The 26,912-nt window shown below is 42.1% G+C and overlaps 1 protein-coding gene across 1 annotated transcript; it reads right to left on the bottom strand.

Moving 5' to 3' along the window:
• Window positions 1-15,587: 15,587 nt before the first annotated feature.
• G0S2 (G0/G1switch 2) lies at window positions 15,588-15,896 on the bottom strand. Its single transcript, XM_006834047.1, has one exon. The coding sequence runs from the start codon at window positions 15,894-15,896 to the stop codon at window positions 15,588-15,590; it is 309 nt and encodes a 102-aa protein (XP_006834110.1).
• Window positions 15,897-26,912: the final 11,016 nt, after the last annotated feature.

A 26,912-nucleotide genomic window follows, 5' to 3' on the forward strand; every position in this document is an offset into this window, starting at 1 on the left:
ACCCAGAAGGAGATGGCAACTGTGCCCATACTGCCAAGCCACACCCATACCTATTAACTGGACAAGGCCACTACCTGCTCTTCCACCACTTGGTTAGTGGTAGATGGCAACACACACTACCCCCATCTGCCCTTTGATCACCACATATATTCCCATCTTCTGTCACAGCCATAAGGAGACAGGTGATAAGCACCTAAGAACACACCAACATACAATCACCAAGTAAATACAAATATAATACCACCACAAGCTCGGAGAGATAACAGACAATTTCAGTTCACTTGAAGAAACAACACAGAGTGGCTAAAGCAAGTGACCACACCACTGAGCAGGAAAATCTTCTGAGGAAGAAAAGACATTGGAACTACCTGATAAGGAATTTAAAAAAATGGATATGTAGGTCCCTTCAACAAACTGAGAGAAAGATTGACAACACTGCAGATGAAATCAAGGAAAAAGCAGACAAAACTTTAGAGAATTCAGGAAAACACTACAAGAACAAACTGACAAAAGTAATACAGAATTAGAAACCATACAAAAACAGCAAATATAATACTAAGTCTTCAGAAATAGATAATGTGTTGAAAGGAAAAATCAGTAGACTTAAATCAATGGAATAAAGAATTAGTGACAATGAAGACAAATCTCTTAATACTAAGCTGTTAGAGCAGGGGTGGGGAACCTATCTACTGACAAGGAACCATTTAGATATTTATAACATCATTCATGCACCATACAAAATTATCAATTAAAATGGTTATGAATCAGGCTGAGAACCTCAAGGTCAGTAGTTAGAAATTACCACCTGTTGCATGGGAGAAAGATGAGGCTTTCTGCCCCCGTAAAGATTTACAGCCTAGGAAACCATGTACAGGGTCGCTATGAGTCAGAACTGACGCCGCGGCACATAACCACCATTTGGTCAAACATTTAATTAACTCACACCTAATGTGATGGCTGGAGTCCTAGTGTGATGCAATAGGATAAACACTGTATTGCAAGGTTGGTTTGAACTACAACATCAACAGTTCAAATTCACCGGCCACTCCTTGGAAACCCTATCCTGGGTTGCTATGAGTCAGAACCGACTTGATGGCACTTAACAACAACTGCAATGTGATGACTGGAACTGCAGTTGCTTTGGCAGGCCAGACCAGGCTGGACATTTCCCATCCTTGTGTTTGTTAGAGTAACAACCAGAAGAAAATGAAAATAAAAGTGAAGAAAGCCTAAGAACTACGTGAGACACAGTTAAGAGGAATAACTTACATGTGATAAAAATTCTAGAACAGGAAGAGACCACACACAAAAAAAATACACCCAAAATTACCAAAAATTGTTGAGAAAACTTCACTATACCATGACAGATGAAAAGATACGCACTCAAGAAACTCTGCAATTCCCAAACAGGCTAAACCATAAAAGAAAATCACCAAGATGCATCATAATCAAACTTTTCAAAACCAAAGACAAGGAAAGAATCTTGAAATTAGCTTGGGAAAATGAAATTACCTACAAAGGAGAACCAGTAAGACATAGCTCTGCCCATTTGAGAGAGGCAAATCAAAACAACATAGAGATATCATCTCAAGCCATCATTAACAGCACACTTTAAAATAAACCCAAAACAACAACTGTTGGCAAGCGTGTGGAGAGATTGGAATCCTTATATACTGCTGGTGATATTGTAAATGGGGTAAACACCATGGAAAATGGTATAGTGCTTCCTTAAAAAATGGGAACCAGAAGTACCATATAACCCAGCAATTCCTTTTGTTGTTGTTATGTGCCATGGAGTCGGTTCCAACTCATAGCGACCCTGTACAGGGTTTCCGAGGCTGTAAATCTTTACGGGAGCAGAAAGCCTCATCTTTCTCCCGCGGAGCCTCTGGTAGTTTCGAATCGCTGACCTTAAGGTTCACAGCCCGATTCGTAACCACTACACTACCAGAGCTCCAGGAGGACATTATGTGAATGAAATATGTCAGTCACAAAAGGACAAATATTGTATGAGAACACTTTTGTAAAGTCAAGAAAAGTTTCACAGTAAAAGCAATGGTCTTTGATGGTTACCAGGGGTAAGAGAGAAAGGGAAAGTAAATTACTAGCTAAGAGGGTAGATATGGGGTAACTTGGCAATATACCATAAGTGGGGTCGGTAAAACGTGGTGGTGGCAGAGGAAGATACTGGGAGGAATGCAAGAGTTATAGATAATAGAGATACACAATCTTACATTAATGGTATTCTACAAGTAGATGCTTGAATAGACTCACAGACTGTTCAGTGTGGGAGGAGAGTGGCACTATGCCCACAAATATATATAAGTTTGACAGAAGATATTTGTACATATGTGTTTACCTTTGTTGCAAATAGACTCATGAATATGTTGGAATATACAGGGGGAAAGTTATGAAAACTTCTTAGACATAACCAAACACCTTGAGAAAATGAATCACTGGGCTTTAGGGTTTAGACTCATGGTCTCAGGGGACACCAAGGTCAATTAGCATAAAATAGTCCACAAAAACAGTGTTCTACATCTTGCTTTGACGAGTAAAGACTGGGGTCTTAAAAGCTTGTAAGTGGCCATTTAAGGCACACTGTTGGTCTCTTTCTGTCTGGAGGAAAGAAGGGTGATAAAACAAGTTGTCCAGTGAGTGGACTAACAGACCATTTGAACATCAGTTTCCATGACTCTGAGACCAGAAGAACTAGATGGTGCCCAGCTGTCACTACAAACCACTCTGAAAGGGATCATTTTAGAAGGTCTCGGATAGAGTGTAAGAAAAATGTGGAACAGAACTCAAAATCATAACAAAACAAAACATAACCCCAGGCTTACTGATTAGATGGAGTCAGTGGAAGCCCCAAGACTATGATCCTAAGTCAGGTCTAGAACTGTCTTAGCCATGGCTCAAATCTTTTCCAAACAATAGGTCTATAAGGAAAACTCATAACAAGCTATGGATAGCATTGTGAAGAACGGGTATTCCAGAACACTTAATTGTCCTCATTAGGAACCTGTGCATAGATCAAGAGGCTGTTATTTGAACAGAAAAAGGTATATTTAATAGTTTAAAATCAGGAAAGGTGTGTGCCAGGGTTGCATCCTTTTATCATACTTATTCAATCTGTGTGCTGAGTACATACTCCAATAAGATGAATTATATAAAGAAGAATGTGTCATCAGGATTGGAGGAAGACTATTAACAACCTGCAATATTCAGATGACACAACCTTGCTTTCTGGAAACCAAGATGATTTGAAATATTTACTGATGAAGATCAAAGATTACAACTTTCAGTATGGATTGCACCTCAATGTAAAGAAAACAAAAAAATCCTCCCAATTAGACCAATAAACAACATTATGATAAATGGAGGAAAGATTGATGTTGGCAATGATTTTATTTTGATTAGATTTATCATCAATGCCCATGGAATCAGCAGTTAGAAAATCAACTCACATTGCATTAAGTAAATGTGCTGCAACTGACCTCTTTAAAGTTTTAAAGAGCAAAGCTGTCAACTTAAGGACTAAGGTGCACCTGACCAAAGCCATAGTATTTTCAATGACCTCATATGCATGTGAAAGTTGGACAATGAGTAAGGAAGACTATAGAAGAACTGATGCAGTTGAGTTGTGGTGTTGGAGAAGAATATTGAAAGTACCGTGGACTGCCAGAAGACCCAACAAATCTGTCTTGGAAGAAGTACAGCCAGAAGGTGCCTTCGAAGGGAGGCTAACAAGACATCATCTCTCGTATTTTGAATTTGTTGTCAGGAGGAACCAGTCTCCAGAGAAGGATATCATGTTTGGTAGGGTGGAGGGTCAACGAAAAAGAGGCCTCCCCCCACAACAAAATAGATTGACACATGGCAGCAACAATGAGTTGAAACACAGCAACAATTGTGAGAATGGTGCAGGACTAGTAGTGTTTCTTCTGTTGTACATAGAGTCACTATGAGTCGGACTTAACTTGAGGGCACCTAATAACAATAACATAAGTAAAACAATAAGATTAGGGAAGCACACACACCTTAGAATAATTAATTATTGTGATCACAAAAGTAGCATTTACCCAAGGGCAAACTTCAGACGGGCTTGGATAGAAAGAGGAATGGGAATGGAAAACAAAGGAAGAAGTGGGATAAGTGATGTTACATTGTGGAGTTTGCAATTAATGACATGAAACAAAATGTGCATGAATTGTTGACTGGAAAACGGAGCCAATTCACAATAAAAATTTTTATCAAGTGGTATAAATTTGATAAACAAAACAAAGTCTAGCGAACTTATGTGAAGACCCATGTCTAGTTATCTAATGGTATACTTCCCAAAGTAACTACTGATTTCACACAAAAGCCTAATGCTCCTTAGAAATCAGGACAACAAACCTTTGATTCTCTTACTTTGTACATGTCATCAGGAAAGAGCAATCATGAGAAAAGGACATCATGTTTGGTGTGGTAGTTAAGGGTTTGTGTCAACTTGACTGACCAGAATTCTTAGTGGTTTGGAAACTGAGATGTAGTTATCTCCATAATAAGATCTAATGTCATTTAATTAACTCTACCATGAGTTCTACTATGAGCAGCCAATCAACGGAAAGGATGTTTCCTCAGGGGTGTGGTCTGCTTCCAATATATTAGGCATGTAGGCTAAACTTGCTTGCTCTCTGCTGGGTCTGAATCTTCCATCTGGCTTATCCTCCAACCTCCAGTTCTTTGAACTTGTGCCGGTGATCTGCTCTATAACCTGCTTGCCTGCCGTCTGACCTACTAATCTGTTTTCAACTAACCCAACTTGGGACTCACTCACCTCTCAGTTGTGTGAGCCATTTCCTTGTTATAAACTTATCTTTATATATACATAAATTTGTTTCACCATCTTTGCTTCTTCCCAGCCTAAGACATTAGGTAACGTAGAACAAGTCAACTCTGATCAATTCAATTCCATTTCATACTTATGCTATAGTAGAAGTTCAGAAAAATTAGAGAAAGCCTCAATGAATTGAACTGATAAAATAGGTGTATTAATGGACTCAAGCATATCACTAATCATGAAGATGGCACAGGGCCAGGCAACATTTTGTTCCATTATACATAAGGTCACCATGTATTGTTAAGTGCTTTTGAGTCAGTTCTGAGTAATAGTGGCCCTGTATAGGGTTTCTGAGGAGCAGCTGGTGAGTTTGAATTGCTGACCTTACAGTTCAAACTGACCTTGAGATTGAGATTGTGCTTATCCTACAGTGCCACGTCATGACTCCAAAGTCACCATGAGTAAAAGCAAACTTTACAGAAACTAAAACCAATAATATGTCTCATTAATTCCCAGAATATGTACCTGTATACCAAAATTTCTAACTTACTCTATGCAATGACCAAGACCTAATGCTCTTATATTTAAAAACCTGCTTGCTTACAATTTATAGGAACAGAATAATGAGAATCCAACAAAGCTAATCTGTGGTGCACTGAATTTAATTGATATGACTTTTTTATCCAAAGTATTCTTAATTCCCACCAAGTGATTGGGTTTGTTCTTGTTGTTGTTAGGTACTGTTGAGTTGGTTCTGACCCATAGCAGCCCTGTATAGGGTTGCCAAGGAGTGACTGGTAAGCTTGAACTGCCTCACATTGCAGTTCAGCCCATTAACCCACAGTGCCACACCAGGATGGGACCAAGTAAATAAGGTGTATAGGACTCTAAGACTGAGATTAGTTAGTTTTACCCTCCAGCTAGATTTAAAAGGAACCATCTCAGAAACAGAAATGGAAGGTCCTAAGACCATCAAGAAGGAAAAGCCTGAGTGAAGCATTAGATTCCTAGCTAAAGAAACAGTGACGGTGGAGGTGAAAGCAGAGGCAATGGCATGGAGAAACACACCATTGTCTAGTTTTAGGCTGATGGACTGAGTAAAGTTGCGTACTTACAGGCAGGAGATTGGCTTGCAGAATGTGCCCTTTGGGCTTTCACAGGCTGACAAAAGAACTTTGTGACATGTATTCAAGCAGGGCAGAGGCTAAGGAACCACATGACTGAGAGGCTGAAACAAGAGTGAGGCATGCCTACAGTATGGCAGACAAGGTGCTTTCCTGACTGGAGAACTATTGTGTCCTGAGTTGGTTTTGATGCTGAACTGTACCTGTTCACTTCCCTAATAAACCCCATAATCGTGAGTATTACTATGAGTTCTGTGTGGCCATTGCAATGGATTATGGAACCCAGATGTGAAGCAGAGAGCGCTGTGGGAGGGACGGTTGGTGTAAGGATTGGGTAAAAAAGGTTATAGAGTGGAAGTATGTCTGACCTCCACTTCATAGAAATCAACCTTGGCCTGATTTTGCATTTGATTCTCTTTCCCTCTTGTGAAACCAGGAGAAGTCAGACATGGCTCCCACACGGTTTTAACATAATCAGAGCTCAGACCATTGTGAGATTGACTTAGCTGGCAGCAGAATGGAAAGGCAAATTTTGTTTGGCCTCAAGAGGCCCAGTGAGTATCTGTTGGTCCAAGAGTTCCCTGGAATACAACCAAGCCAAGGTTTAGAACTTCAGTAAACCTTGTAGATTTGTGAAAGGATAATAAGTCCACCACTTGATATCTCAAATAAAGACAATAAGAGGAATTTATTTATCGTTTTAATAAGGGCAACTCATGTGGCTCAGTGTTTCAAAACAGAGCAGACTGCTGATTTTATATTAAGATTTTGGGGAAGTATGAAATTTCCTTCATAAATGGGTTGATGTACATTCTCAGGAGTAAGTTGTTTGATATCATCCATAGAAGCAAATTGTTTGTTCATTGGTTGGAACTCTGAAATGTATTTAATGCAGTGAGTCCATTGCTGAGTGGCTGATCCTCAGAAGTTAGGGGCTCTGTCTGACTGGTCAACTTCTGGAAGTGTGTTTACTGAGTGAATTACAATTGATTGAGCCAACAAGTTTCAAGATGGTTATGGTGGCTACTTGTTGCCATGACTATATAACAATCTTTTCCTAGAAATGTGCGAACTTTTTTGTATTCTTCCCCTTGTTGCCTACTATTTGTCTTCACTAAAACAGTGCAACATGGTATCTAGTATAGTACAAAATTATGTATTTGTATGAATACATCAACATGTGATGTTTTTCCAAAATATAAGGCTCTAATGTTGTTGTTGTTGTTGTTAAGTACCATTGAGTCTGTTCTGACTCATAGCGATCCTGTTTAGGGTTTCCGAGGAGGGACTGGTGAGTTTGAACGGCCAATCTTGCAGTTCAAACCGACCTTGTGATCCAGTGCTTATCCTACAGTGCCACGCCAGGACTTCAAGGTGACTAACTGTTGTTGTTAGGTGCCATTCAGTGGGTACTAATTCATAGCTACCCTATGCACAACAGAATGAAACACTGCCCAGTCCTGTGCCAACCTCACAATCATTGTTTTATGTTTGAGTCCATTGCTGCTGCCACCAAGGTACTAATCCATCTTGTTGGGGGTCTTCATCTCTTTCTCAGACCAACCACTTTACAAAACATGATATCCTTCTCCAGATACTGGTCCCTCCTAATAACATGTTCGAAGTATGAGAGATGAAGTCTGGCCATCTGGCTTCTAAGGAGCATTCTGGCTGTACTTCTCCCAACACAGATTGGTTTGTTCTTTTAGCAGTTCATGGTACAATGTTCTCCTTCAACACCATAGCTCAAATGTATTAATTCTTCTATGATCTTCCTTATTCACTGTCCAACTTTCACATGCATATGAGGTTACTGCAAGTACCATGACTTGGGTCAGGCACACCTTAGTCCTCAAAATGACATCTTTGCTCTTCAACACTTTAAAGAGGTCTTGTGCTTAATGCAATATGTCGTTTAATTTCTTAACTGTTGCTTCCATGAGTGTTGATGGTTGATCTGAGCAAAAAGAAGTCGTCAACAACTTCAATCATTTCTTCATTTATATGATGTTGTTTATTGGTCTAGTGGTGAGGATTTTTATTTTCTTTACATTGAGGTGCAACCCATACCGAAAGCTGTGGTCTTTGATCTTCATCAGTAAGTATTTTGAGTTGTTTCCATTTTTAGCAAGAAAGGTTGTATCATCTGCATATCGCAGGTTGTTAATGGGTTTTCCTTCAATCCTGATGGCATGCTTTTCTTCATATAACCCAGCTCTCGGATTATGTGTTCAGCATACAGATTGAATTAGTATGATTGAAGAATTAAACCATTTCCTAGTTTTAAACCATTTAAAAGTAGCGTGCACCTTTCCTAATTTTAAACCATTTGGTGCTTCCTTGTTCTGTTCAAACAACTGCCTCTTGGTCTATGTACAGGTTCCTCATGAGCACAATTAAGTGTTCTGGAATATTCATTCTCTACAATGCTGCACATAGCTTGTCATGATGTACATAATTGAAAACCTTTGTGTAAGGTGATGAATAGCTGCTCTATTATGATAAAGTTTGAGAACCCTTAAGTTAAACTACTAACTTAGGATATTTTCTGAAGGGAAAAAAGCACTAGTTAGATAAACATCTTTAGGAAATTATATATTTTAAAAATAGAGTTTATTATCTTTGAGTCATCAATGAAAAAGAAAAAAAAAAATTCAGTATGTTGAGAAATAGACCAAGGAGGTATTGGAAACATAGAGAAGGAAGAATTCTAGAGAAGAAGGTTGGCATGGAAGACATGGCCCTTACTTGGTGGATGTCTGAGATGGAGTCCTGTCTTCTTGTAGTTAGATGGGACCACAGACTGATGGAGTCTTGTCTTCTTGTAGTTAGATGGGACCACAGACTAACCTTCTTTCAAATTCAGAATTCTCCTCTCCATTGCATACCATCCTGGGCAGATGACTCTGAGGTCCTCCTCCAGAAATTCATGTCTCTTGATGATATGTCTAAAGCAAGTGAATTGGACAGTGTTTGGTTGTGATCTATAAAGTTTTCATTGGTTAATATTTGGAAATAGAGCACCAGGTCTTTCTTCTTAATCTGTTTTAGTCTGGAAGCTCTGATGAAACCTGTCCACCAATGGGTGACCCTGCTGGCATTTAAAATGCATTTATTGTTGTCGTTCAGTGATGTCGAGTCGATTCTGACTCATGGAGACCCTGTGTAGCCTATAGGTTTCTAATGGAGGACTGTTGGGCTTCAAGCACTGACTTAACAGTTAGCAGTCCAGTGCTCATCCAACAGCGCCATACCAAGAGCTCATGGAACACATATGGGGGTAGATAATATATAACATGATATGATATTAATAATAGCTGGTTGACTGACAATATGCCAAGCACAGCTCTAAGCATGTTACATACATTATCTCATTTAATCTACAAAGTTAAGGAGCTTTGGTAGTGTAGTGGTTATGAGTTGGGCTGCTAACCTCAAGGTCAGCAGTTCAAAACTACCAGCTGTTCTGCAGGAGAAAGATGAGGCTTTCTGCTCCCATAAAGATTTACAGCCTCGGAAGTCTCTGTAAGTCAAAAACGACTCCATGGCACACCACCACCACCAATCTGCAAAGTTATCCCATGAGGAAGGCATCATTTTGTAGCTGAGGGAACTGAAGCAGGGAGTTTACTAGCTTGCAAATGGGGGATTTGGGGATGTAAACCCCAACAAATTCAGGAAGTCTAATTTAACATCTGTTTCCCCACCTGATGAATTGCAGAGCGCAATGAAATCATCTCCTCCTCTATTACTTCTATTAATGAGGCATCCACTGGTTTTAGCTTGTGCTGTAATCACAGAAAATCCCTAGGTTTTCTTCACATGATTTGCTGCTAGAGTAGACCTACCTCTTTGACTCTCTGGTCACACAATTGATTTTTTTTGTGTGTGTAAATGTTTATGTGTGCTTTGTTGACTATGCAGATGCTTTCAACTGTGTGGATCATGAAAAACTATGGACAACATTTTGCAAAATTGTGCTCATGAGAAGCATGTACAAAGACCAAGAAGATGTTGTTCAAATAGAAAAAGGGGACACTGAGTGTTTTAAAATCAGGAAAATGTGCACTAGGATTGTGCTTTTTCACCATATTTATTCAATCTGTATGCTGAATAAATAATCCAAGAAGCTGGATTATGTGAAGAAGAAGGTGGCATCGGGATTGGAAGAAGACTCATTAACAACCTGCCATATGTGGATGATACATCTTTGCTTGCTGAAAGCAAAGAGGACTTAAAATATGTACTGATGAAGATCAAAGACCATAGCCTTTGGTATGGGTTGCACCTCAATATAAAGAAAACAAAAATCCTCACTACTGGACAAATAAATAACAGCATGATAAACAGAGAAAAGATTGAAGTTGCCAAAAACTTCATTTTTCTCAGATCAACCATTAGCACTCACTCATGGAAGCAAGCACTATATTGCTTTTGGTAAATCCATTGGATGAGACCTCTATAAAGTGTTCAAGAACAAAGATGTCAATTTGAAGACTAAGATGTGCCTGACCCAAACCATAGTATTTGCAATAGCTTCAGGCTGTTGTTAAGTACCTTCATTTCCTACTCATAGTGACCCAGTATAGGGTTTTCGAGAGTGGCTGGTGAGTTTGAACTCCAATTTTGAAGTTCAAATTGAACTAGCAGTCCATTATTTTACCCTACAGTGGCATACCAGGACTTCAAAGTACAGATGCTGTGTGATGCATGTGAAAGTTGGACCCTAGAAGAATAGATGAATTTGAGTTATGGTGTTGGTGGAGAATATTAAAAGTTCCATGGACTGCCAGAAAAACACACAAATCTGTGTTGGAAAAAGTACCACCAGAATGCTCCTTAGAAGCCAGCATGGCCAAACTTTGTCTCTCATACTTCAGACATAATATCAGGAGGGACCAGTTCCTGGAGAAAGACATCATGCTAGGTAAGGTGAAAGATCAGCAAAAATGAGGGAGACCCCTAAAGAGATGGTTTGGCTCAGTGGCAGCAGCAGTACAGTCACGTGTAGCACAATTGTGAGGTTGGCACAGGACCAGGCAGTGTTTCATTCTGTTGTGCATAAGGTCATTATGAATCAGTATTGACTTGAGGGTACCTAGCAACAACAACAACAACAACAACAACAACAACAACAGAGTGAACCTCCTGCTTTCTAAGGAATACTCATTTACTTCTAATCTGAAATTCCAGACTATCAAAGATTGGAATTCCTTATAGTGGTTTTCAAAAGTTAGGATTCCAAGTTTACAAAACCAATACAAATGTGATTTTAATCTTGTTTTAATTTGCCTCTCCCTGATTACTGGTGTAAATGAGCATCATTTGTTATGTTTAATTTTCAAGAAGAGTTCCTCAGCCATACACAATTGATTTTGGGACCTAAGTTCTGTGTGGCATCTTCTTCCTTGTCAGGCTTCATTTGATTAGCTGTAGTGCACAGCTCCAGCCTGCCGAGTCGTCTGGAATCCTCACTCTGCTATCTCAATTTTGTGTCACCAACAGAAATGGTAAATACACTTCTGTCACTTTTCCTGGGTTGCTGATAAAATCAGATCGCCAAACAGGATAGGATCAAGGCCAATTGTTTATTGGAAGAGGGACTTACCATATATGACTACAATCAGACATTTTTATCTTTCGAGATCACCACAAAACCTTTGCTATGAAACTGTTTCCTCTAGCCCAGGGTTTCTCAGCCACAGCTGTATTGACATTTTCAGCTGGAAAATTCTTTTTTTTTTGTTGGGGGGGGGGAGGGGCGGGGAGCACTGTCATTTGCACTATAGGATGTTTAGCTTCTTGCCTAGTCTCTACCCTTTAGATATAGTCATGCTGCCCACCCCACACCCCAAGTTGTGACAACCAGAAGTGCCTACAGACATTGCCAAATGTCTCCTGGAGGAACAATATTGCCCCCACATCCTGTTGAGAACCACAGTTCCAATTTCATAAACAGAACAACTAAGCAGTAAAATGTTTATTATGCACCTACTATTTGTGTGTTGTTTTGAAGTACCATTGAATTGGTTCCAACTCATAGTGACTCTGTATAGGATTTCTGAGAAGTGGCTGGTGGACTTGACTTAGTGGTTAGCAGTTCAGTGTCTATCTTACAGCATCATACCAGTCCTATTGATATAGGACTTGATAATTTCTAAGAATATTGAAGAGGAAGGCATTGCTCATGACCTCAAGAAGATTAAATAATGAGCGACATGAGCAGCTCCTAGGAATCAACTGGAAAAACCAGTCATTAAAGTTCATTATCAAGTCCAGACTGGACCACCTGCTGTTGTTGTTGTTAAGGGCCATAGAGTCAGTTTTGACTCCTAGTGACCCTCTATAGGGTTTCTGAGGAGAGACTAGTGGGTTTGAACCACCATCCTGGCCTTAGCAGTCCAGTGCTTAGCCCACAGTGCCACACCAGACACTGTACGGCCTATGTTGCTATTGTTAAGTGTCATTGAGTCACTTCAGACTCATAGCAACCCTGTATAGAGTTTCCAAGTAGCATCTGTTGAGTTTGAACAGCCAACCTTGTGGTTCAAACTGACCTTGCTGTCCAGTACCACAGCAGGACTCCGTATGACCTATAGGAATTCATACAAATGAAACGATCAGTGAGGACAGAGATTTCATGAGCTAGAATTTGATGGTTATGTGGTTTGAACAGGTATAAGCATGGGATGAGCTCCATAACTCCTGAACTCAATATAAAAGCTTATAAATTGATATATAGTCCAAAAATAGGTGGGATATTTGAAATCATGCCTCTTTTTGAGAGCTTTTGGTACATGGCTTCAGAGGATGTGGGACTTGTGGATGGGATAACGTTCCAGGTGGAAACAGTGATGTGAACAAAGATGCCGAAGGACCAGGAGGGCACTGAGCAGGGTCATTCCTGGGTAGTATGAGAAGTAGGTGAGAGGACTGAGATGGAAACTGATCATGAGAGTGCTGAAAATCTGGCACAGGATTTTAATCTCTGGCATTCTTTGACTGGAGGCGCAGCAGGATGAGAGCTACTGAAGAAAGAATCATCTGACAGTGGACTGATCTAGAGTGAATGTGCCCGTGGACGGAGGAGGTGGTTTGGGCTGTTTGGAGCTGGAAAAAGGGTGGGTGACTGCATGTGGAGGAATAATAACATAATAGGAGAGCTATTCTGGAAAACCAACTAGAAGAATACGTTGGCATGAATTACTAGGAAAAGTTTTGGTGTTCAAGGTGAGACATTTCTTAATCAGAGCCAAGTTCCTTATTTTGGAACTTGGAAGAATAGTGGTGTCATTGTCGTTTTCCTCTTCCTTCAAAACTCCAAGTAAAATCTCTTTCCTTGATTAATCTCACTCTTTTCAAACTGTGCTTTTGTCTGGGGTGATAAGGATAGATTTTAAAGAGAGATGGTATTTGATCAGGGTCAGGAACACTGGGTATGATTTGAACTGACAGAAATGAAGTTGTGTGTGTGTGTGTGTGTGTGTGTGTGAGGAGAGGGTCTCATCATGACCAAAGACATGAGCCATTCACATGTTTAGGACAAATGCACTGCTGTTGATGACAGAAGTGAAATGTCTGCTCCTAATAATGGCAGGTAATATTAAAAACTCAAAGAAGGTGACATCAGGCTGTGCCCCGGCTGCCTCTTTAAGAGCTATGGTTTAAGATTTCATTCACTGAGCTTCATCTAAAAATCAAACCCAAATCCACTGCCATTGAGACATTTCTGAATCACAGTGACCATGTTGTTGTGTTGTTGTTAAGTGCTGTTAAGTTGTTCTGACTCATAACCATCTTGTATAGGGTTTCCAAGGAGCAGTTGGTGAGTTTGAACCACTGACCTTGTGGTTCAAACTGACCTTGCAGTCCAGCGCTTTATTCCACAGAGCCACACCAGACAGGCAGAATTGTGACAGACTATAAATCTTTATGGAAGCAGATTGCCTCATCTTTCTTCTGTGGAGCAACTGGTGAATGCAAACTGCCAGCCTTTCAGTTAGTTGTCCAATGCTTAACCTTCTTTGCCAACTGGGATTATTTCTGAGCCCTATTGTTGGTTGTGGGAAATGCTGTCGAGTCTGTTCGGAATCAGAGTGACCCAGGGTAGGGTTTCTAAATCTTTACAGGTGTAGAGAACCTCATTGTTCTCCCTTAGAGCAACTGGTGGGCTTGAACTACTGACCTTGTGGTTTGCAGTGGAGTGCTTAGCTCAGAGTCACCGTGCTCACACTGAGCTCTATAGAGATGCTAAGTTAGTTCTAATTCCTTGGAGAAAGAGGATTCAGGTCTTTGACAACCAGTGTATTCTAACCTAGAGCTTCTTATCAGGATTTGCACTTACGAGGCAGAAGTCTGGGTAAGGCCAGATACATGGCCCAATAAGGAATTTGTTCTTGGGAGTTTGCTTTCTCTTTTTATTCCCCATTAATATATATATATTGCTAACATACAGTTAGGAAGAAACAGGTGTCTCTTCTGGGAGCATCTGATGGACAGGGTGAGGTGGCAAATGGCTCTTCTTGCCTAGAACTAATCAGTATCTCTACCCTGGTGTGTTAAGCATTCTCCTGTGGGATAAGCATTCTAAGGTCTGTTTGAACTACAAAGTCGGTGGTTCAGACTCACCAGTTGTTCCTCAAAAACCCTATGCAGCGTTGCTAGGAGTTGGAACCAACTCGCTGGCACTTAATCACAACAAAATCCACTTACTCCAGGTTAGTTATTTATTGTATAGTGGAGTCTGAGTTTGGCTGCTAACCACAAGGTTGGTAGTTCCATTTTACCAGCAGCTTCATGGGAGAAAGATGAGACTTTCTGCTGTCGTAAAGATTTACAGTCTTGGAAACCCATATAGGATCGCTATGAGTTGGAATTGACTTCCATGTCACAGCCACCATTCTCACTCAAAATGCTACGTTTTGTGGGATTTACAACTCCTAACATAAAATGAAAACCAGTCCTGAGTAGATTTCTTTATAAGCACTGGGAACTGATTCAATGGCATTTAACAACAATAGGATTATTGAGGGGCCCTAGTGGAATAGTGGGTTAAACTGCAAGGTGAGCAGTTCAAACCCACTAGCTACTCCTCAGGGGAAAGATGACGGTGTGTGATCCCATTTTCAATCTTGAAAATGCTACAGAGCAGTTCTACTCTGTCCTATAGGGTCACTGTGACTTGGAATAGAGTAGATGGGGATTGAACAGGGTTATCCGAGTCCCTAGGAGTGAAGCAAGTGTCTGGCCTGCAGGAAGCTGCTCATTCCACAGTGCTCAGATAAAACCTCAGTTACCTGCATGCCCACCATCCCTCCCAACCTCCTGAGGAATCAGGTACTGAGAAAGAGAGTATAAAATGTTTTAATAATAATAATATAAAAAGCACTCTCCCTCCTTCTTCCCTCATGTAGATGCACCCAGATAACTCAAAAATGCATCGGTTTGGGATAGGTCATTCCTCTGCACTGCTGCACAGCAGCAAAACTCAATCCTGAACTCCTGTGGTGATGATATCAGTTCTATGCCCGTGACTTCTCAGAAGTACGTCCAAACAGCACAGAGCTGGCTTGTGTGTGCGTGTTTCTCTCTCTCTCTTTCTTTCTCTCTCTCCTCCTCCTTAGGCTGGTCTCAGGTTTTTAGGAGGCGTGCTGCCGATTGGAGAGGACTCTGCTGCATTGTATGGCTTCCAGCTGCTTGTCTTTCTCCAGCAGGGCCTGTGTCTGGAGGGCCTGTCGTTCCTTAGCGGCTTGCAGCGAGGCCAAGGTGGCCTCCTCATTCCGCAGTCGGCTGGCGGTCGTTAAGGGGCTGCACACTGTCTCCATCAGGCCCAGCACCACGCCTAAGAAGGCCAGCACGCTGCCCAGCACGTACAGCTTCACCAGCCTCCCCTTGGGCTTCTGGGCCATCTCTTTGGCCAGAGGAATCAGTTCCTGGACCGTTTCCATCGCGGCTCTGGGCTCTTTAGAGTGACCTGTAGGAAAAGCAGAGCAGGACAAGGGACCTTTAGCCAGCGTCCTTTTAGACTCCAGCGTCCTCGAGCACCCCAACCTCAGCTCTCTAGGGAAAGAGGACACGAGTTGGGACAAGAGCCCCTGCTGGGGGCGCAGCGGGACTCACCCTAGTGGTGTAGCGAGAGCAGGAGGCGGCGTGAGCTGGAGAGGCAGCGCAGCGATGGTCCGTCAGCGTGTGGTGGGGCGGGCCGGCCTCTGCGTTCTCCTCCTCCTCGGCAGCTGCAGCTCTTCCAGATGGAGACTCCGCAGCTGACACCCTCGTAGGCGTCCTGGGGCCGCTTATATATTTTCTCCGAGGCCCGCCTCCTCGGTCCGCTGGCCGGAGTCAGCGCGCGGTGAGCCAGGAGCCTGAGAAAGGAGGAGGGTAAGGGGGAGGCGGGGCTGGGCCGGAGGAGGTGGCCACGAGCCGCGCACGCCGGGACCCTGTGGCCTGGAGGGGCTGGGAGGGGGTGACTGTGGGGGGGGGGGGGAGGGGCGCGGGGGGCGCAGGGAATCCTACTCCGACAGCGCGGTGAGAACCAGGAGGCCAGGGAGGGCCACATGCCTAAGAGGACTCTTTCTTAGTGGTTTCAGTGAATGCTCAACTGCCCTGGAGCCTGGGAAGAACCCCTGATAAGGGAATCTGGGGGTTTCTACCTAAGATAAAACCCGATTTTTTTATTCAGAAAGGGTGCCACCTTCCTATGCGTGTGGGTATGGAGAGCGATGGAAACCAGGGGGAAGAAGTAAGGGACCCTGGGTGAGCGGCAGACTAGAACAGGCTTTCCAAGAATTGCATAATGCATTATGCGCTTGGGTTCTTCCTTTCCTGTCTGATTGGTTTTATTCAGGGGTGATTACCTTACTAGGGTATGCCCCTTGATGATTTGAGAGTGTCCTTTAATCCTATTATGCTCAAGTGTGTGTGTGGTTAGTCTCTATGTCTGTGGGGTGTTTGTATGTGTAAAATATGTATGTACCACAGGACAGCCCTAATATCCAAGTTGTTCTCACTATCACTCCAGGATGCAGAAGTTATAGGGATAGGGAAAGGCAAAGATGGAAAGGACATGATTGTAAATGTTTATGGACTGGTGTACAATGTAAATATTTCATGATCTCCTCAGTATTTATTTGCCATTTCCCTGTATCTCACGGTACCACCTCAGCTTTATCATGGAAGTTTAGGGAAGAGAAAGAGGCTCTTGGACAAGCTAAGAGTGTTCTTGGAAGCTTGAGGATGAGTGGGTTTTTGACAAGGTTAAGCACTTAGTCTCTCATACTTTGGACATATTGTCAGAAGGGACCAGTCGCTGGAGAAGGATATCTTGTTTGGTAAGGTGGAGGATCAGACAAAAAGAGGAAGACCCCCAACGAGATGGATTGGCCAAGTGGCAGCATTAATGGGCTCATGTGTGGCAACAGTAGTGAAGTTGGCCCAGGACCGGGCCTGTGCGTAGGGTCACTATGAGTTAGTACCAACTCGATGGCACCTAACAACAACAAAGTATAATCACCTTAATGGGTTTCTGCTTTAGCTTTGGTTTTATAGATATACCAGAGTTAGCAAAGTAGCAGAAAAGGGGAGGCAAGTAGACCAAAGGGCTTTACTGGAGTAGGATAGGAAAAGAAGAGGGAGGGGAGGGGGAAATCAAACTGGCAAAGTTCAGTTGTGCAATCTTGCAACAGCCTGTGACGGTCAGCTTGAGCCTGGGGTTGAGAGAGGCAGGGTAAAGGGCTGTTTCAGGGATCAAATATTTTTGTCGTTTGAAATGTCAAAAGTAATGTTCTCTGGGGTCTGAGAAATTTTCCTAGACCATTCAGATTTTTAAAGAAAAGACAATAGCAACTACCCTTTGCCTTGGCCATCAGTTGTTCCTGTTGTTAGGTGCAGTCGATTGCGATTCATAATGACTTTATGTCTAACAGAATGAAACACTGTCCAGACCTGCACCATTCTCGCAAATGTTGCTATGTTTGAGCCCTTCTTGCGGTCACTGTGCCAATCCATTTTGTTGAGGGTCTTCCTCTTTTTTTTTTTTTTGCTTTTTCTCTACCAAGCATGATGATCTTCTCTAGGCATTGGTCCCTCCTGATAGCGTGTTCAAAGGACATGAGACCAAGTTTTACTAGCTTCACGTTTTGAAGCATTCTGGCTGCACTTCTTCCATAGATTTATTCATTCTTCTGGTAATCCAACTTATATTCAATATTTTTCACTAAAACCATAATTCAAAGGCATAAAATCTTCTTCAGTATTCTTTATTCATTGTCCTGTTTTCACAAGCATATGAGCCAATTGAAAATATCATGTCTTGGGTCAAACACACCATAGGCCTCAGGGTGACACCTTTCCTTTGCCTTTTTAACATGTTAAAAAGGTCTTTTGCAGCAGATTTGCCCAGTGCAATATGGCACTTGATTATTTGACTGTTTCTATGGACATTGATTGGGGATCTAAGTCAAATGAAATCCATGACAACCTCAGTATTTTCTTTGTTTATCTTGATGCTGGTTATTGGACCAGTTGTGAGAGTTTTTGTTTTCTTTATGTTGTTGTTGTTAGGTGCCATTGAGTCGGTATCAACTCATGGCGACCTTATGCACAGCAGAACAAAACACTGCCTGATCCTTGGCCAACCTCACTACTGTTGCCATGCTTGAGTCCATCAATTCTGCCACTTGGCCAATCCATCTCATTGGGGGTCTTCCTCTTTTTCTCTGACCCTCCACCTTACCAAACATGTTATCCTTCTCCAGCGACGGGTCCCTCCTGACAATATGTCCAAAGTATGAGAGACAAAGTTTGGACATCTTGGCCTCCAAGGAGCACTCTGGCTGCACTTCTTCCAAAATGGATCTGTTGTTTCTTTTGGCCGCCCATGGCACTTTCAATATTCTCCTCCAACACCATAACTCAAAAGCATCAATTCTTCTACGATCTTCCTTATTCAGTGTCCAGCTTTCACGTGCATATGAGGTTATTGAAAATACCATGGTTTGGGTCAGGTGCACCTTAGTCCTCAAGCTGACATATTTGCTCTTCAACACTTTAAAAAGTTCTTCTTTATACTGTGGTGTAATGCATACTGAAGCGCATAGTCTTTGATCGTCATCAGTAACTGCTTTAAAGTCTTTTTACTTTTAGAAAACTAGGTTGTTAATGAGTCTTCCTTCAGTGCTGACACATTCTTCCTCACATAGTCCAGCTTCTCAGATGATTTGCTCAGCATTCAGATTGATTGTTAGTAGTTTAGGTAAAAAGATTTGTATGCGGAAATGGAACAGGACTGCTAAAAAGTTTATCTAAAATTCTACGTTGCAGTCTGTGGGCCAAGTAAGTATTATTCTTGGAACTTTGTGCCACTGGTCATTGTTCTCTTAGCCTTGTGAAGCAGGAACATTGTCTAACAAAAACTGCCTTAATTATTTAGTGTTGTGGTGCTAGACTATAAGCAATGGACTGGTAACTGTAAGGCTGGTGGTTCAAACCTACTAGCCAACCCTTGGAAAGCACTTAAACTTAACAACAACAACTATAACAGAAATATGTGTGGAAAGTTTTAACAAACAGAAACTTATCTTTCATAGTTTAGGAAGCTAGACGCCTAAATTCTAGGTACCAGCTCTCCTGGAAGGCTTTCTCTGTCGGTTGGCTCCAGAAGGTCTTTTCAATATTTCAGTGGGCCTGGAATTCCTTGAAGCTTTCCATACGTCTTAATGTCAATCTTCCTCTCAGTCTAGAAGGTTCTCAGCAGAGCTGAGAACTCTGGATCCTAAGGACACTCTCTGTTCCTGACTAAAGAGTTCTGGTAGCGTAATGGTTACGAATCAGGCTGCTAATTTCATGGTCAGCAGTTTGAAACTACCAGCTGTTCTGGGGGAGAAAGATGAGGGTTTCTGCTCCCATAAAGATTTACAGCCTCGGAAACCCTGTACAGGGTCGCTATGAGTCAGAACCGACTCTATAGCACATAACAATAACAACAAGGTTCCTCCCTCTTTGCTCACTTCTCTCTTTATCTCTTGTAAGATAAGAGGTGATGTAGGCCATGCCCCAAGAAAGCTCCCCTTACATCCCTACAGGGCTGTGATCCTGTAAAGGTGATGCATCCCACCCTAATCCTGCCTCATTAACTTAACGCACAGCCTATTCCTCCTGGACATAAACTAATCTTCTTCCTAACACCAGAGGTTAGGATTTGCAACATATCATAAATAGAGGACAATATACAATACTAGGAATCATTACCTATCTACGTATATTGGGGGACACAATTTGATCCATGACGAAGGCCAAAACTGTGTTTAATATCAATCTTGACATTTCTTTAGCATTTTCCTTAAAATTTTGGAACAGTACCAAATAACTTGTAAAAACTCTTTGTGAAAAATTCCAAGGTTTTCTTAATAGGTCAGATGTTCGAAACAAGGGAGCGTTACTAACAAGGTAGTTTCTGGAAGAGCATAGGATCTATGTACTTTCCTATCAGAATTTTCATCTAGTTTCTAATCTAAAAGTGGGTCTGCCTAGCACGGAATCCCAAATTCCAAAATTGACTCACCAATAAGCATTTCCTCTGTTTTACTGAAACTCAAAGACGCAAATCCAAGGTTAGCAAGCTGTAAATTCTGTGGGGTTTCCCTTTTCTGTGAGTTGATGTGTCACCTCCTCAGATAAATTTCTCTCTCTGATAATCTATCTGGGGTTCCCCTTTCTGTGAGCTACTGTGTCAACTCCTCAGATAAATATCTCTCTATGATAACTTGACATGCACTGTCAGACCCCACCCGTTTGCTGGCCAGGGATAGGCAGAGGGAACAACAAATGACACGGATGGTCCCTGGTGGCTTTGGTGTTCCTGGTTTAGATGGTGACTGGGTCTGAGGAAGGAGTGGGAGATGGTGGTTGTATAAGGTTGAGGAATTCTGTTAGAATTCCTGGACTCAGTCCCTCTGTCTGGGTGGGAGCAGAAGACCCAGCTTCTAGGGTAGGGGTTTTAGGTAAGGCTCAGGAAATGAAGTATGCTCTTTAACTGTGCTGATGTCACGTTAGGGAAGTGAACTATTGTGACATCTCATGTAGGTCACGCAGGTTACAGCTATGAAGGTTACATTATGCTGGAGAGTGACCAGTTGTCCCAGTTTGGTCAGAGCAGAAGTGTTTTCTGTGATGTGGCACTAAAAAACCTACAATCCAGTGCTAAAACCCTTACAGTCCAGGCAAACCAGAATGACTGGTCATCTTGGCCCTGAATTGATATCAACATATATATTCCAAATTGTCAAGAAGGCAGGAAGCATCAGTTTAATAATAATTTATTTTGTGTTCCAAATCCCCTTTCTATAAATATTAAAGCATTATCTGCAGAGGAAAAAATCACAGAGGGGCAGTATATGGTGTAAGGGATTAAGTGCAAAAGAAGAGTTGAGCAGTCTGTGTAACTAAGGCCTGGGGATTGGAGGGCTAGAACAGAGGGATGTTTGGGGTAGTTAGTACTCTATGAGCCTCAATGATCACCATTATAATTTTATTTTCATATTGCCTACTCAAAGCCAATTATCACCATTTAAATTTTATTATTATGTTGCCTACCCAAAGTCAGTGCTTGTTCCTGGGGTTCCAGGAGGCTGGAGGGAGAGGTCATCATCGTTTCTGGGGGTGGCCCTGACTACAAGACACTGTACCACTCACCATCTGTGATTCCAGCCTCAGTTCCTGGTCAGTTATCCATTTCCTAGCAGGACACAGGCCTAGGGAAAGCCCTTCCTCTCTACTATACCTCAGGACTCTTACAGTGGCTTTGAAATTTCCGAGACTCGGAGCAGCTGTGGAGCTTGTGAGGTCCCAAGCCTGTCCCAAGCCTTAGGACTCTCCCTATAAAATTTACTTTTGAGAGTAAGTGTGGGCTCTTTTACTCTTTGAACACTCTCTCTCTGTTTCCTTCAAGAATCCACGTCCTTGGCACACCTCAAGGTCTAGTGCCCCCACCCCCCACCCCCATCTCTCTTTACACCTTTTCACTCCATAGCTCTGGATTGCTCCAAACAGGAGATCACATGCTTGTTTTTGTGTTTTTGTCACATAAGGGAATGGGCCATTTAACCTACTAGTGTCTCCTCAGAAACCTTATACTGGTTCTCTATGAGTTGGAACCTACTTTACTATACTTAACAACAGTAATAACAAATTGTACTGAAGTCCTGGTGTGGTGCTGTAGGATAAGCACAAGACTGTTAACTTCAAGGTCAGCAGTTCAAACCTACCAGCCGCTCCTTGTAAACCATATACAAGGTCACTATGAGTCGGAACCAGCTCAACGACACTTAACAACAACTATACCTACTACTACTGGGACTGCAGTAGCTCTTGAGGATAAGTACTGGCCTTCAAACCACAAGGTCAGCAGTTTGAGCCCATCATCAGCTCCACGGGAGAAAGACGAGATCTTCTGTTCACATAAACGACTTACAGGACTTACAGCCTCGGGAATGCTATATAGGATCGCTGTGAGTCAGAAGTGCTGATTAGTGGCAGTTAATAATGAAAACTTACAACTACTGCTCTGACAGCTATCTGCTAGAGTCCCCAGCAGTGTGTATGTGGTTAGTTTTCAAATGCCATGTTACTTTTGTGGGACAATATAAGCCAATAATTATAGACTTGTCTACTTAGCACAATTAACATGTGGATCAGGTATTATGGTCCATGTCTTCATCCACCCTTCATCTTCTAGCCCTTGCCCAGACTCCTCTTATAACTCAGTTGGCCAGAAGATGTAGAGAGATATCTTTGCTTTCTGGATTTCTGACCTTCCCATTCAAATCTCACTTCTCTCTAGTTTTCATATTTAGAATTGTTCTTAAATCTTTCTCCACCTCTCCAGACATAAAGTTCCTAATTTCAGCCACTCACAATTGCTCTCAAAGTTTCTCTCATATCTTTGTATGCTGGAATTACAACATTGTTTTTAATGAATAATCCTTTTTACTTCCTCTTTCCCATCTTCAACACTTATTCAAGTCATGTAGGGTTTTGATCTTTCAATTCACGTCATACCCCTTAATTCAGTTGCCCAAGGTTTTGATCTTGGGCAAATAAAGTCTGTTTCATAGGCCAGATGATAAGGCTATCAGTAAGTACTTCCACATCCTCACATTCAACCAACCACAGGTCAGAAATCTTCAGGGTGAGGGTGGGGGAGAAGGGAGCAATTAAGTTGTCAAAGCAATCCCTCAAAGGCTAAGAGGTAGCCTAGAGTGCTATTTACATATCATTTACATTCTATTAGGTATTTTATGTACTATAGGAATGATTTAAAAGAGAATGTGAAACCATTTGATATAAAGGACTTGGATGTACTTGAATTCTGGTATTCACTGATGTCCTGGAACCAATCCCTCTTGTATACTGAGAGATGACTATTTTTCACATCCCATTTGTCATTGAGTTTCTTTCATTTAATGTAAATTCATTAAGAAGAGAAAGCTTCTTATCACTCAAATGTTAATGGTTGAGTTTTAAATTTACACGTCTAGTTTTCATTTTTCTCTAGGCTATAGACTAGAGTTCTAGAGTCTAGACATTTCCCTGTGGGCACCCCACTGTTACCACAAGCTTGACACACTTAAGGCTCCTCATCTCCACTATACTCTTAAAGTCTAAGTCCCTTTTCTCAGTAGTGGTACAAGTGGCATCTCTGGTTTACCTGTTCTCTGAACTTGGACTCCTTGTTTCTTGTCCCTTTTATTTAAGCAAGCAAAAGCCCTGACAACTCTCCTTTTTATTATCTTAGTCCATGTTACTTAATTCATGTATAGTTTACTAAAACAATCTTTTCGATGCTGTATCCTCTCCTTAAGATGCTCTTCTCTCCATTTTTTTAACCTCTTATTCACCTTTCATATGTAGTACCTATGGCATTAACTCCAATAGTTGTGTTTGCATCTCAATATCTCCTCTTGAACATATCATAGTTATCTCAGATTTTACATGTTCATAAGACAGACAATCTTGAATTTCTGCCTACCCTGTACTTCCTCAGTCTTCCCCATGCAGTTGCTTAAACCCCAGATTTTGGAGTCATCTGAATTCCTTTCTTTACCTCACACCTCAAATTCAATACCTCATTAAGTCTTCTTGGCTACCCAACAGTATATATCCTGAGTCCTAGTATGGCACTGTAGAATAAGCACTGGACTGCTAACCAGAAGACACTCCTCAGAAACTCTATACAGGGTCGCATGAGATGCAACTGATTTGATGGCACTTAATAGCAACAGCAACCCTCACTGTCACCATTCAAATTCAAGTCCCCATGATCTCAGTCCTGTAACAGGCTCCTGACACACCTCCCTGCTTTCACTCTTGTCATGCATACTGAAGATTTTCCATTTGCACTCTCAGATCCATTCTTCATCCTGCTTTATGGCCGAGCTGATATCCTCTGCTGAGTTGGGAAAGAAGAGACTAGAAGGAGAGAGAAGTCAGGGTGTCACTTACCCTCTTCCCCCTCCCCCTGCTGGGCTCTGTCCCTGCTGGTTTAGCAGTGGTTACTTGCCGGCATGGAGGTGAACCTCTTCTACAGATATCCCTACTCTGTTTTTTTCAGGTCTATGAAGGAGGCAATGGACCTCTGTCTTGTAATGGACCCCTTTCCTTAATCTGCCCACACCTTTGTTGTTGTTGTTGTGTGCCATCGAGTCAGTTCCGACCCATAGTGAGCCTCTATGGGGTTTCTGAGGAGCAGCTGGTGACCTTGAACCACCAGCCTTGCAGTTCAAACAGCTTTGCAGTCTGGTGCATTTAATTAAAATGGCGCCACTCCAGGACTCCTTTGCAAAGAGTCAATTTAACCCTTTTCAATCAGTTCTTTAGGAGTCCTGGTGTGGTGCTGTGGGTTAATGTGCCAGACTGCAAAGCTGTTTGAACTGCAACGTTGGTGGTTCAAGTTTACCACCTGCTCCTTGGAAACCGTACACAGGGTTGCTATGGGTCGGAACTGACTCTATGGCACTTCACAACAACAACAATCATTCCTTTTGGTGTGTTATTTATTTCTTGAGGGAACCTTAACAGATATATCTTGATAAAATTCATTCTCTACATAGCAACTAGAGATTTGTGAGAAATCAAATCTCATTTTCTTTTTCTTAAAAACCTCTAATGGCTTCCATCACAGTCAGTATAAAATCCCAATTCCTAACTATAGCCTCCAAGGTCTGCCTCTGCTGGGTAGCTAACTGCCTGACCCCATGTCACATCCTTTATTCACTGTCTACAGCTTCGTGGGTCTCCTTGCTGGGTCACTGGTACATCCAGCACATTCTGCCGCATACTCACTGCAGCTGCTGCGCCCTCTGCTTAGAATGCTTTCCTCACAGAGAGTTGCGTGGCTAGGTTCTCACTCTTTTCACCTTTGTGTTCACATGGCTTCCTCTGACCACTCCATCCTACTGCCCTCTACTTGGCCACTGATTTATTGTTCTTCATAGCAGGTATCATTGGACTGTAGATGAATACTAATATTGTCTTGTGTGTCCATTGGAGGATAATCTCCATGAGGACTGGGACATTGGTTTGCTCTGTACTGATTTCCCAGGGTTCAGAAGAGTGTTCAGCTCATACCCATTACAGTTAAGTAGACTCTGACTCATAGCAACTCTATGTTGTTGTTAAGTGCTGTTGAGTTGGTGCCCACTCATAGCGACCCTATATATGGTTTCCAGAGCAGCTGGTGAGTTTGAACCACCAACCTTGCAGTTCAAACTGATCTTAAGGTTGAGTGTTTTATCCTGGAATACAAGGCCTCCATGGTACAAGCTCCCCTGTATATTACATCTCCCTTTCTTCTATAATGGAACCATTTGCTCCAGATGGTTTCTTCATGGATCTAGAAACAATTCATTTTCATTTCTGCAGCCTCACCTTTCTCATACTCTTTTTCCTACCTGAGACACTGTCCTCTTTCTAATCTGTCTTCCTAGCTTCCTGCAGGTCCAGCTCAAATTCATGTACTCCAAGAAGACCCACTGCCAATGCCAGCACACACTGATCTCTCTTTTCTGTGAATTTCAGCTGGTTTTGTGGCTCCTACTGCACAGGCTGGCAAAGGATCATATACTGTTTCAGACAGTGCTCACATTGTTCCCTGTAGGCTTGCCTTGTCTCCGTGGAAGACCAAATCTTTGTACCTTTCATGGTGCTAACATATAATAGGGGCCCAATCGGTATGAGTTAGATTGACCTGAAAATGAGTGTTGGGATAGAAATTGCAAAATGAGCAGTTTAGACTCTCTCGGGAGGTTATTTTAGGCACAGTGGACTGTCCTTGGCTTGGCGCCTTGGGATTGAGATTGCCTAAGACGTGGCAGCTTGGCTTAGTTCCCTACACTATGGCCTCCTCAACTTTCACTTCCACTCCCAATATAGTGCCGGCCCAGCAGCAGCTGGATCACTCTGGGGCACCGTTCCAACGGACCCCTGAGACTCTGAGCCTTGATAAATCAATACTGGTGAATAGACTCTTCATAGACATTTTACTTTTGTCCCTCTTGGGTTCTGGGCAAGCAAAACCACCAGCTTCTAGGATATGCAGTATGTACTAGAAGCCAGAAATAGTCATGGGTGGTTTTATTAGAATCACCCCCAACCTGCTGCCTACAGACCACTTCTGATTTGCAGTATTGTCCTTTACTAGGAAATTCCCCCTGGCTCAAATGCCACTTGGGCTTTAAAGTGTATAGGGGGCTTGGGAGTTGCATAGATTTGGGTTCAAGTCCTAGTTCCACCACTTATTAGGATCCGACCTTGGACAAGTGATTTAGCTTTCCTAGTCCCTATTTCCTCACCTGTTAAAGGACAATGGTAATAGCACCTCCTTTAACAGAGGAGTGTGGAGAGGACTGAATGGAGATAGAGCAGAGTGAAAGGCTTAGTGCTAGCTGATACAAATGAAGCAATCAGTACAT

Source organism: Chrysochloris asiatica, unplaced genomic scaffold (genome assembly GCF_000296735.1).
Source record: "Chrysochloris asiatica unplaced genomic scaffold, ChrAsi1.0 scaffold00009, whole genome shotgun sequence".
NCBI classification, from domain to species: Eukaryota; Metazoa; Chordata; class Mammalia; order Afrosoricida; family Chrysochloridae; genus Chrysochloris; species Chrysochloris asiatica.